Here is a 13,628-nt window from a genome sequence, read left to right on the forward strand (position 1 = left end):
CGCACCTTTTTTTTTTCTTAAATTGATTTTGAATGCCCAAAAACAATTTAATAGCCAATTTAGAAAAAAATAAAAAGATGATCTCGAGGCGAGTAAATAAAATTGCACACATTTGTGGAATGGCAACCAACTACAATACTTAAAAATCTCCACAGCCGACGCTTCAAAAGCCTTTACAGGTTACCAGTTTAGAGCTACACAGGAGGAAGTCTGGTGCTCAAATTATTGCTCTCGCTATAACAATCGCGACAAAACCTCATCTGTGGTGCAAACATGGTCCTGCCCCCGATCATCTCTATGGTAAGCCGGCTTCAGTGCCAGGCTCCCTGGTGGGATAGGACCACTCAGAGAAGGAGCGGAGAACAGCGGGAGGGGGTAGACCCCTCCCCTGCCACTTTTAAAAGTGATCGAATAGCTAATTACCGGCTCGGATTGCTTTTACTACAAAAAAAATGTAAAAGAAAAACAGGTTGATGACTGCAGCTGCAGGCATCACCCCAGTAAACCTTCCAAACTGGCAACAAAAATATGTAAGCCACTCCAGAAGTAGCTACATTAAACAATAATATGAACAATGCACTAGTCAAGATTTCAAATAAATACAAAGCAAAGGCACTAGGAAAACTGAATATGAATAGAACCAGCTATAATGTCAGATAGCTGAAAAAGTGCTTACAGAATATACAGGAAAACACAATAAGCAAATAAAATAAATACAAAATAAAAGCTAATAAAAACACCAGATCAACCCCACACAGAAAAGATGTGCTATTCATTCGGGTAATAAGATCGGAAATAAGAGAATGCCAAACAAATCTGCATGGGAACAATACCTATAGAAAGAATCAACATGTCATGTAAAAAGCATCTGCAATATGTCACTGCAGTAAAATGTTGAAATGGCAGAATCTTCAAGATAAAACATATACACTGCCCCAAAAAATAAAAGGAACACTTTGAAAACACATCAGATCTCAATGGGGAAAAATATCATGCTAGATATCTATACTGATATGGACTGGGTAATGTGTTAGGAACATAAGGATGCCCCATCGTTTGATGGAAATGAAAATTATCAACCTACAGAGGACTGAACTCAGACATCCCGAAAGTCAAAGTGAAAAAATATACAGCAGGCTAGTCAATTTTTCTGAAATTTCATTGCAACTCAAAATAGTACTCAGTAGTTTGGCCCCCACATGCTTCCTGACAACATCGGGGCATGCTCCTAATGAGAAGATGGATGGTGTCCTGGGGTATTTCCTCCCAGATCTGGACCAGGGCATCACTGAGCTTCTAGACAGTCTGATGTGCAATCTGGTGGCATCGGATGGACAGAAACATGATATCCCAGAGGTATTCTATTGGATTTAGGTCAAGCGAGTGAGGGTCCATTCAATGGTATCAATTCCTTCATCCTCCAGGAACTGCCTGCATACTCTCACCACATGAGGCCGGGCATTGTTGTGCACCAAGAGGAACCCAGGACCCACAGCACCAGTGTAGGGTCTGACAATGGGTCCAAGGATTTCATCCCGATACCTAATGGCAGTCAGGGTGCCATTGTCTAGTCTGTAGAGGTCTGTGCCGTCCCTCCATGGATATATCTCCCCAAACCATCAACGACCCGCCACCAAAACGGTCATGCTGAACGAAGTTACAGGCAGCATAACGTTCTCCACGGCTTCTCCAGACCCTTTCTCGTCTGTCACATGTGCTCAGGGTGAACCTGCTCTCATCTGTGAAAAGCACAGGGCGCCAGTGGTGGACCTGACAATTCTGGTGTTCAATGGCAAATGCCAACCAAGCTCTATGGTGTCGGGCAGTGAGCACAGGGCCCACTAGTGGACGTCGGGCCCTTAGGCCACCCTCATGAAGTCTGTTTCTAATTGTTTGGTCAGAGACATTCACACCAGTGGCCTGCTGGAGGTAATTTTGTAGGGCTCTAGCAGTGCTCATCCTGTTCCTCCTTGCACAAAAGGAGCAGATACCGGTCCCTGCTGATGGGTTAAGGACCTTCTACGGCCCTGTCAAGCTCTCCTAGAGTACCTGCCTGTCTCCTGGAATCTCCTCCATGCTGGGAGACACAGAAAACCTTCTGGCAATGGCACATATTGCCTGTGCAACCTCTGTAGGATCCAGGTATCGCATCATGCTACCAGCAGTGACACTGACCGTAGCCAAATGTAAAAACTAATGAAACAGTCAGAAAAGAGTAGGGAAAAAAAAATGTCAGTGGCCTCTACCTGTACAACCTTTCCTGTTTTGGGGGTATTCTCATTGTTGCCCATCTAGTGCACCTGTTAAATTTCATTAACACCAAAGCAGCTGAAAAGGATTAACAACCCCCTTTGCGACTTAACTGACCTGATCAATATCCCCAGAGTTTAATTGACTGGATGTTAAGTTTTGGATTTTACTTGTTTTGGGGTCTCATGTGCAATGCTGTATACCATAGATATATTATCTCTGTTTCCAAATATAGCTAGACAATAATGACACCAAGCTCAAGAATTCAGAAAACACTTCAATGTCATGCAGACATGTCTATTAGGGCATTTCCCATCTTCAAATGATCACCTGAAAAATGTCTCCTACTTCACACTCAAAAGTTTGTATCTGAAACTTCAGATGTCCTAGCTAATCACTCACTGAAGTATGGCACAGAGAGAAAGTGAGAAAAGCTTTTTGTGCCACCATTGCATGGTCTGTAAAAATCTTTATGAACCTATATTTAGCAAAATGTTTTGATAAGAATAGCCTTTGCCAACCATAAGAATTGCCCTATGATTAAATAACCACCTTTCTAGAGAAGACCATTTCTGCTAAAACCCTAAAAAAATTTACCCCACCATCCCCCCTTAAGCTGACAGGCTTCTTTGGTTAGAACAATTTAACCCTCCAGATTCCAAGGTGAACACTAAGATAGATTTCCAATCTAGGGTAACATATAAGATTGCATGTTGTCCGAATCTCCCCATACCATGAGAAATAATAAAAAAAATAAATAATTTAAAAATATTTTGGAGTGGATTTCTATGCAAGTTTAAAAAGTATTTAGGTCTAATCAACCATCTCAATAACACTACAGTAATAAAACAACACTGTTTTTCCATTACCATTACCAAGATGACCATTGGTATCCTGTTTAAAACATCAGAATTAAGTTTGTTTGAATATGTGTACAGAAAAGGCCATTGGTCTTCCATTTACATCACATGCATAAAAATAAATTAAACTTACCACTGATCACTTGTCCAAACAACTCCTCTGGAGTGTCACCAAAAAATGGCACACAGCCCACCAGAAACTCATAGAGAATGATGCCCATTGCCCACCAGTCCACAGGCTTGCCATAACCCTGCCGTAAGATTACTTCAGGTGCTATGTATTCAGGGGTTCCACATACCTACAGAATATATTCAAAATTGCAAAAACAAAAAACTTTATAAGTTATGTAACAATTTTACCATTCAGCCTGAAAGTAAACATTTTTTTCTAATACTGGTATGCCATTGTCAAAGATAAGTATATGTAAACCCTCACCTTGTAAAACAACCCATCCTGCTTAAAACAGCCACTTCTGGACCAGCGATGTACCCGTACGTTGCTGGACTTTGAGTGGTTATACTGAAGGGATGCCTGCAGCTGCAGGCATCAACCCAGTGCCGTTTTTAGAGCCTTCTAGCCTCCTCTTGTACAAGCAATTGGAGTGGCTAACTAGCCACTCCGATTGCTTGTACAAGCAGCGGGAGTGGACGTCACCCCCTCTCTTGGGATCTCTCGTTTCCACTGGCTGGCATCGGCCTGGATTGGCTCTCCTTTATTGTAAACTGGAAGCAGTGACCCAACATCACTTCCAGTTTACTCAAACTTTCGGCGGCATTTTTAAAAATACAGTTTTGTTTTGAATGCTTTTATGTACAGCAGAGGGATTTGGACTTATTGGACCTATAGACCAAAGATCCCTCCATAAAAAATACCTGTCATGTCACGGGATGTTTACATTCCTTGTGACAGCAATAAAAAGGATAGAAAAAAAAAAAAAAATTAAAGTGACATGTAAAAAAAAGAAAAAAAAAAAAGTAAAAAAAAAAATTCAAGTGCCCCCCGATCCTCCATGCTTGCGTGTAAAGGCAAATGCACGCCTTGGTCACACACGCACACAGCGATTGTCCCACACGTGATGTATTGCCACGATCATATCATAGGCAGTAATTCTAGCACTAGATCTCCTCTGTCAATCTAAAGTGTAAATAGTAAAATGTATGTCGTTTGTCTCCATAAACAAAAAGGTGCCAGAAATGGCTTGGGGCTGACGTGGATAGAAGTGAAAGACAAAACATTTAAGTATTTATATAAAAAATATTCTAAATACCTTTTTTTATTTTAGAAGTGATCATATACCCTCTGTTCTAAGCAGGAGGCGGGGGACGAGAAACAGCAGTACACTGATATTTCCAGTGAATAGCTGTGCAGGAAAGGGGGGGGGGCTAGTCAGCACAAGCCTGATCATTAGATTATCTGCCAGCACAGCCAGAAAACTGACCACGCTGTGCTCTCATGCCTAGTGTGTTCGGATGGAACACCAGGGATTTCAGACAAACAATATAAAGAGAAAAGGATACTTTTTCACACAAGTACATGGGGCAGCAGGCACATACCAGGAATATGAATGCTGGATTTACAAATTCTTTAAGATTTCTGCATATCTAAGCATGTTCAATGTTTAAAGACATTACAAGCTTGTTAAAAGTATAAATGCAGAATTAAGATTAAAGCAGAATTTAAGGATTTGTACACCTCTGTCCATCATACATTTCAGTTTGAGTAGCACTAGTGAAAGACTGATTTCTCCACCATCCTACAGTACAAGAGGTTGCAGGGCACACAGTCATTAGCTACACACATACCAACTGTAGCTCTGTGAGGTCATCTTCAATATTGGGAACCACACGACCTGTCATCACTCCTGTCATACTCAAAGTGGAAATGAGGGTCTTGACGAAAGTAAAAAGAAAAAAAAAGTCCACTAGGCACCATTTTCCTCTAACCCAACCATCTACTTTAACTCAAATGCTATTTTAGAAAAGAAATCCATTTGCCAGAAATGATTCATTGTTTATGAGGTATACTATGACTAACAGTGATAACATTTGGAATAATTAAAAACAATTAGCTGCTGAGTGTAAGCTCTACTCCCCTTCACTTGCCACTGTGCACACATATAGTATACACCAATTTGCAGTGCGGGCAAGGAATACAAAATATTCTGGTTGTCAATTATAGGTGGTGAGCTAGTTTGCTCATTAGCAGTCCTGCCAACCTCAAAACAAAAGAAAAAAACATTAGCAAGTTATTTTTAAGCCTCTTTCAGATGGGGCGGACTTCAATCCGATGAGCAGGGAATCCGCTCACAGATCCCCTGCTGATTGGAGCAGAGAGGGTGGATGACAAGTGTTTCTTCAGTTTCTGCAAAGTGGACACAGACAGAACCTGCTCTGTTCTATTGATGGCCAGAAGTAAACGGACTCCACTGCCCTGCGACTTGGTTGATTGCTTCTGGCACAGCTCAAAGTAGAGATGAAAGCACATCCCTGTGTCCCAGAACATGGGGTGGAGGCTTGACCTAATACCAAACCAAGGGGCTAGTAAATGTAAAGAGGAAAGGATTGCCGCTACTCTTGACCAGCCCAGGTGAATCAACAGTAAAAAGCCAAGACTAAGCCCCGTTGGGCAAGGCAGAATGCATCAGGGTGTGTGATTTGGTGGAGACATGTAAGCTGTGGCCACTCTTAATCGTTTATTTACCTGGGCTGGTTGGGAGTAGCAGCAATCCTTTCCTCTTTACTTTTACTGGACTCCATTGTCCCTTTACAGCCGACTGCTCTCCGATCTGCCTAGATGGAAGAGAATGGATCCCCTTCTGTTTTTTTCTTATCGGACTGGACTGAACACGGAGGTCAGCAATTTTAGGCAGCCACAAGCCCGTTTACACCCAGGTGGACCTGATCGGACCCGCTGTGTAAAAGGGGCCTTAGAGAGTTGCCTTCAAACTAGCATGGGTGAATGTTTTTCCTTTTGCTTTAGATTGTACTAACCTGTTTGTCAAGGAACTCCCGTGTATCCTTCTCAATATGTCCTTCATATAGATTCGTAGTCATATTCATCAGCCCAATTTTGGACAGGCCAAAGTCAGTAAGTTTTATGTGTCCAAGAGATGTGATAAGCAAACTGTAGATAGAGAAAAGTGCGATTTAGAATGCACAACATTAGGTGCACATACGGATTGGAAGAAGCTACTGAAAGATAGATAAATGCTCTCCACATATCATTCACTGTCAGCTGGACCATATTACGTTTTTGCACAATTAAACACAAAAAAAACTGCATAAGTAGTTTGTTGTATAAGATTTTACTCAAAGTGCTTCTGCAAGTTAAAGCAGAGTTAAATCTTAAAAAAAAAAAACTGTAGCTGCTAACTTTTAAAATACAGAAACTTAGCTGTTCCTTAGTCCAGCGGTGTCCTCACCACTGCTGGTTTCACCGGCCTTCTTCTCTCCCTGATGCCAGCATCTTCATGTGGGCACTCAGCTGTGACAGCTTGCGGCTTCACAGCCGGGTACCCATTGTGCATGCGCGAGAAGCACTGCACTTTGTGAATGGCCCCGTAGTCTTCTTGGACCTGTCACGTGTCCCAGAAGACTACAGAGGAGGACAACTTCCGCTTCCAATCGCCTAGGCAAGCAGGTACCTGCCAAAATTAGGGTACCCGCTCTCCCCCCCACTCCCCAAAAGGTGCCAATCCTTAATGGGGTGTGGAGGACAAAGCTTTAAAGCAGAACTTCCCCTTTTGGGTGGAGCTCCGCTTTAATGTTCCATCATTATATTCTAGACTACAAAAGAAGTATTCCAGTAATGTCCTGTTTGATTAGGTTACAAACACATTTTAAACAAATTTACTAACTTGTCAGGTTTGAGGTCTCTATGAACAATCCCATAACTGTGTAGATATTCCAGTGCCAGGACAGTCTCTGCAAAATACATTCTGCTCATGTCGACTGGAAGGGGCCCCATGTTCTTCAAAAGAGTGGCACAATCCCCACCTAGAAGAGGACCACAATGTTAGCTATGTCCATACTATCTGATAAAATTAATCTAATAAAGGAAATATTTTCTTTTTTATTCATTTATATCTGCTTTTTTTTTTTTAATGTATACCATTTCTTTACAGAGATAAAATGTTTCATTTTATTTTATAGAGAACCTTGGAAATGTGGCTGGCAAGCAATTCCTGAATTGATGCACAATCGAGAACAATGCACAATATAATTTTTTGGCCTTTTTTTGGCCTGCAAGTTGCTAAATCAGACACAAGTTTCTGTGGGGGCAGACACAGGCGAGCAGGAGCCAAGATTGTCAGCGTGGGACCCCAGAAGCGGAGGTTTAGGGCCGATCTATGCAATACCATTGCACAGAACAGTCAAGTAGAATATGTTTGTTATTTTAGAAAAAACCTTACCCGCTTTAAGGCTGATACCTGCATTATCGTAATAAATTCTATAGGTGTGATAACTGCACACAAATATACCAAAAACAGCATGATCAAAAAGCACTAGTATCAGGTGTCAGTCTGCTACAGCTAAATCACCTTTGTGCAGCTGCTTCCTGGGCAAGTCAGTATTATATTGTTATGCAAACTTAACCTTGCTGTGACAAATATGATTATAATGTTATGCAAATAAACTGCTGTTACGCCAACGGCATCTTTCTGTGATAAACACAACTACTATACGTCAACAGTCAGGAGAATGTTGGAGGGAAAAATTCTGCATAAAAACAGTTTTGTTTTTTGTACACATGTATTATATTATGTATTCGCCACCATAATGACAGTTAACAGATGGCATTATTTTGTAAGGCAAAAAGATTTTGCAGTGATATACCAGTAACTATAGATGTGACATTTAGCAGACACACGGTTGTGCAAATCATCAAGTACCATAATCAGGAAGCATTATAACTTTGGTGTACATCTAATAAACCGTAAAAAAGCGAGCAATAAGACTTTTCACGGTTTAATCCCTAGTGATGTATTTAGCAAACAAACAATGATAAGTCCCTAGTGAAGTACTTAATAAAGGGTGATAAGTAAAGTAGGTACTAAAAATAGAGAAAAAAAAAAAACCACAAAAAGGGAAAAAAAAAAAAAAATTCTGATGAACAGCCACCATCCCCAGAATATTAAGTAAACATTAGGAGAAAGTCCTCCAAATTACATGGGACTTTTAAAGGCATAAATACATAAACTTAAAAATATGAAATCTTTATTTTTCATCAAATTTTCACACATATAAAAGATAATCGAATGACAAACTATTTTCCAAAAATCATAATATATCATGACATCCCCATCAAAAAGATATTGTTTGGTTACAGAAATGGTCTGATAACAATCCGATGCGTTTCGGAGTAATTCTACTCCTTCAGGGAAAAGACTGCACAAAAGGTGATATAGTACTCATCTCTTTTTTTGGGCTGGTGCGGACTCTCAGACTGCAGTACTGTGATTTCTTATGGTCCAGGTGACGTGTTCTGGTGCACACTTTAAAGATTTCTATCTACATGCCCCCTGGCTCATCTGTATAGGTGGAACAACCCTTTGGAAATATTTAGATGACCACAAGTATAATGTGATTTGGGTGGCCCTTGTGTCCCGTTTGGGAGGGCCCCAGGTATCCGAGGCCCACTGGAGTTCTGGCTGGGAAGTGGCAGCAAATCAGAGCCTTGTTTTTAAGTTATGCTAAAGATTTATCTATTTGTTTTTTTTACTCCACTATGTTACTATATCACCTTTGTGCAGAGTCTTTTCCCTGAGGAAGGAATAGAATTACTCTGAATCGCGTCAGTTTGTTAGAAGACAATTTCTGTAACCAAACAATATCTTTTGATGGGGATGGCATGATATATTATGATTTTTGGAAAACAGTTTGTCATTCTATATCTTTTATATGTGTGAAAATGTTATGGAAAATAAAGATTTCATATATTTTAAAATTTATGTATTTATGCCTTAAAAGTCCCACGTAATAAATGTCCCTTGTAATATGGAGGTCTTTCTTCGATGTTTAGGTACTAAAAATATGTGATTTCTCAGTTCTTCTCTTCATTATGAGTTCTCAGTGATACGTACACAGGAAGTAATAGGAATGGATCTGTTTAAGTGAAGGCATAAGTATTTATTACCATGCAAAATATGGAGAAAAGTCCAACATATTTACCACAAAGTCAGACTTGCATTATAATGTGTGAGCGCTGATGTGCGCTGTACACCCGCGCTACTATGCTCTGCAACAACACATGACAGTGGTTACGGTTTTCTTTTTTTTAACTTGCGTGCACACTGGCGTGTGTTGCGTAGGGGCAGTGCAATGTGTTATAAAACACTGCACTGCTATTTTTCTCTTTTTTTAAAGTAGAACTATATGCAAAGCTTTTTTTTCCCTCCATTTTGGATAGAGTAAGCGAGAGTTATAACTCGTCAGTTTTTTTTTTCCCCCATCTGTGTCCCATTGGGCAGATCTCCATTCACTTCCTGTCCCATAGTCAAACAAGAAGTGAGAGGAAATCTCTGCAAATTAGGATGATTCCTTGGGAACCTCCAGGTCACCAGAACTAGTTTCCTCTCTATTACTTTTCTGGGGACAACCAAAATTTGGGATTTTCTTTTACTTTTCAATGATAATGGTAAACAGGACAAACAGAGTGAATTTCCCTAATGGGGCCACAGACAGCAATAAAAACTGACAAGTGTTCCAATCCCTCTCCACTCTATACAAAACTAAACTAAATTAAAATTTGATCTATGCAGATCTTATCTGAGCTAAAGAATATGGTGTGAAATGGCAAAAAAAAGGAATTGGAGGTTAGAGGTCAATACAAAAGAAAAAACAAAACAAAAACAAACAAACAAAAAAAAACGATTTAGCCTCTCAAACTCTTTTTATAAATACTGCTATGTAGGGGGCTTTTTATAGTAAAAATAATATGAGGTACACATTTTTACTGTAATTAACATCTGTGCCTGGGACGAATAACCTATTACTTTCTACCAGAATTTAAGTTCCTGCCACAGACGCCTGTGTGCACCCTTCTAAAGTACTCCCCGCGCTTCTCTGCAACCTTTCCTCCTCATGTCACTATTTACTCCTGCTTATCACAGCATATCACTGTGGTAATTCAGCCACTTAAAAAGAGAATGAAACTTTTCTGAAGCAGTGGTAAAATATCAAACCATTGTGTGAAGAAAAGACACCATAATTGGTTAATATCACAGTGTTGTGCGGAGAAAAAAAAATATCACAACTTATTAAAACCACAGTGATGTGCAGACAGATCAAAGATAATTTTTATTTTTTCAATATACATTTTTCTATAGTCCTATGTCTTAATAAAGACATTTTACATGTTATTACAAGTCTCATGTAGACCACTATCTAATTTCTTTCAATTTAGGTCATTATGATGCAGTGAGGCAAATTAGGTGACAAAAAAGGACAGAATTTCACTACTAACCCTCTACATATTCCATCACCATACAGAGATGTCGTCGGGTTTCAAATGAGCAGAACATGCTGACAACAAAGGGATTTTCAGCAAAGGTAAGAATGTCTCTCTCAACGAAAACTTGCTGGATCTGGTTTCGCAGTATCAAATTCTGTTTGTTGATCTTCTTCATGGCAAAGCGTTGCCTAGTCTCCTTGTGCCTGACCAGGTACACTGCACTAAAAGGAAATGGTATTTTTCAAACAAGTGAACCATCATCGATATCTGTAATCAGACCTTTAAAACAGAAAATGCACATTTCTACCAACGCAACGTCATAATGAACCTTTTCACGGACTGTTTATGACTAGCGTGAAAGAGCACCCAAGATGAAGATAGAAAGTAATGGATCAATGGGAAGAATAGGACAGACAAAAAGGTAGGCTCCCTTCCGTGTAAGGGATTTAAAGCTGCCACTGGCCTATAGATAACAAATAAAGTGATCTTACACAAACAGTTAAACAATCCTTCACCTGAAGATCCAGGAACGAGATCTACTTTGCTTCACAATCCAATAGTTCTGACAGGTTTTAATAATTTCACATGTTAAAATATCCAAGATTGTTACCCGATCTTGCCGATTTGGGCCTGAACAGACAACAATTTTAATATCTATGAAATAAAGATAAACCACTGTAGACATTTCAGGAGGGACACCAATGATGGATATCATTCAGCATTTTGGATCAATTTCCAAATGCCTAGAAGCAAGTCAGCACCAGGTAGATCTGTCCTCCTATTAACAAACATCAGGCAATCAGTGCACATTTGGTCAAAATCACTGAAATAAATGTACTCTATTGATAGCATAAATGTATTAATAAGGTCTCTGCAAAGGGAGCCAAGTGCAAATCTGAATCACATACCCATAGGCTCCATTGCTGATCAACTTGATGGTTTCAAAATCACACTCTCCCGGTTTTCGTTTGTTAGGCGTGCTCGAAATGCAAGTCTGAAATGCAGAAAGCAAGGACAACACTTACAGAAAAGCAGGAAGACAAAGACCACAAAAAAAGGTATTAGAAGGACAAAAAGTTGTTCTGACAGTTTTTGTTGTCCATAATAACCAGATTCACATTTCCTTTCTCCCAGTGTTTAACTTAAGAACAAAGGAGATCATTTGAAAAGCTGAAAGGGAAACAAGAATGTTTATTCCCTTGAACATTTGAATTAATTATATTTATACTATTAAGCTTGGCCTTGTAAAAAAGCTCTAAAATATATTTATTAGTTATTGCGGTCAGGGTTATTTATTTTTATCCCACAGTATTACAATGTTAAAGTTCACGAAGATTACACTTACTTCTTGATAGTCTTCATGTTCCAACTGCAGGGTGGATTCAACGTCATAGTTGTCAAGTTGAACAATCTCTGCAGACAGAAGGAGAAGGTAGAATGAATGGATAACTTGTGCTATAGCTGCAATAACCACTTGAAGACCAGGCCTTTTCTAACACTTTTTGTTTACATGTAAAACTCAATTTTTTTGATAGAAAATTTCTTAGAACAGTAATATTTTTTTTAAAGCAGAGACCCTAGAGAATAAAATTGTGGGTGTTGCAATTTTTTTTCACACTGTAGTTGCACAGCAGTTTTTAAAACGCAGTTTAAAAAAAAAAACACTTATTTTAAAAAGCACAAAACACACAATATAATACCCAATTGTTTGGTAAAATAAAAAGATGATGTTACATATAATAAATAGATCCCAAACATGTCACGCTTTACAACTGTGCACACCCGTGCAACAGAAATAAAGTAAATTTTGTTATCCATAGGCTATGCTTTTAAAAGGCTTTACAGGTCACCCCTTTAGATTTACACAGGAGGTCTGGTGCGAGGATTACTGCCATCGATCTGACGTTTGTGGTGATGCCTCACATGTGTTGGGCGATCGCTGTTTAGGCATGCATGTGGAACCATCTTTGCGCAAAAAAATAGAGGCACCTTAACTTTTATTTATTTATTTTTTTTTTAAGACTGTCCCTTTACATTTTTTATAACCTTTATTGTTATTCACAGGGAATATAAAATATCCCCTGTGATAGCAAATCGGCAGTGAGAGGTATGCTTTACAGAGAGGTTCTAAAAGACCCCAGATCCCTCCTCTACCATTCAAATCTTTGGATCATACCAAGATCGGTTTGATCCAATGCTTTTTTCAAGCCACTAAGGGTTTGTTTACATTTGACGAAACCGGAAGTGATGAAGTACCCATCACTTTCGGTTTCTTAGAGATGATGTGAGCAGTTCCGGTCTCCAATCAGTTGTTTGGCCAGCCAGCGGAACTGCCAGCTGGACACTTGAGTCTCCAGTGGGACAGGAGAGCCCAGGAGAGCCATGGAAGGCAGCTAAGTGGGGTGCCAATTAGGCGCTATAATTGCTTTTACAAGAAAGCCGACTGAAAAAAACAATACCGGAGGCATCATCCCAGTATAACCACTCAGTGTCCAGTGACGTATGGGTATGTCGCTGGCCCTTAAGAGAATAAGGATACTGTATGACGTGTTGAAATTTTCATCTAATGCATTTTACAGACAAATACAGAGCCAAAAGTTCAGAATTGTAAATATGGTGATTTATAAAAGGAGCAGAGGGGAGGATCCTGTGTCCTGTAATGTACTCCAACAAAAAAGGATTTTACAGGCGAGTAAAAAATCCTATTCGTCCACAGGACATGCAAAAGCATTGCAACAAAGAAGTGGGCAACACAGCAAACACCAACAGGCCCATGTAACAAAGTGGGCTTGAAGCAACTGAAAAAGACATCAGAAGAGGCACGAACATCCACCTGGTAAAACTTAAACATGTTAACAGAATACCAGGTGGGCGCTTTGCAAATCTGGGAACAGATGTCTGATGCTGAAAAGCTTATGTGCATAGGGAAAGAGTTCCTCAAAAAAGGTAGTTTCATGTGGGACCATGCAGCTTTATCGAAGGGCTTTATTTGAAAAAACAAGACCAATGTGCGTTGCACAAATATAAACACAGAAGCTGAGCACACCACCACTGTAACGTCACCA

At 39.7% G+C, this 13,628-nt stretch overlaps 1 protein-coding gene across 8 annotated transcripts in view; it reads right to left on the reverse strand.

The window, feature by feature from the left end:
• MAST3 (microtubule associated serine/threonine kinase 3) overlaps positions 1–13,628 on the reverse strand; it is a 282,906-nt gene that overhangs the window by 39,469 nt on the left and 229,809 nt on the right. For all 8 annotated transcript variants that reach the window (XM_089670052.1, XM_089670050.1, XM_089670047.1 and 5 more), the window contains 6 exons: positions 11,909–11,976; positions 11,472–11,557; positions 10,576–10,784; positions 6,968–7,106; positions 6,102–6,234; positions 3,244–3,409 (listed from right to left, as the gene is read on the reverse strand). In XM_089670052.1, coding sequence (XP_089526178.1) covers positions 3,244–3,409; positions 6,102–6,234; positions 6,968–7,106; positions 10,576–10,784; positions 11,472–11,557; positions 11,909–11,976 — 801 coding nt within the window. The remainder of the gene's footprint in view (positions 1–3,243; positions 3,410–6,101; positions 6,235–6,967; positions 7,107–10,575; positions 10,785–11,471; positions 11,558–11,908; positions 11,977–13,628) is intronic.

Source organism: Staurois parvus, unplaced genomic scaffold (genome assembly GCF_062004578.1).
Source record: "Staurois parvus isolate SC_StPar_1 unplaced genomic scaffold, SC_StPar_1.0 ptg000086l, whole genome shotgun sequence".
Classification (NCBI taxonomy): domain Eukaryota; kingdom Metazoa; phylum Chordata; class Amphibia; order Anura; family Ranidae; genus Staurois; species Staurois parvus.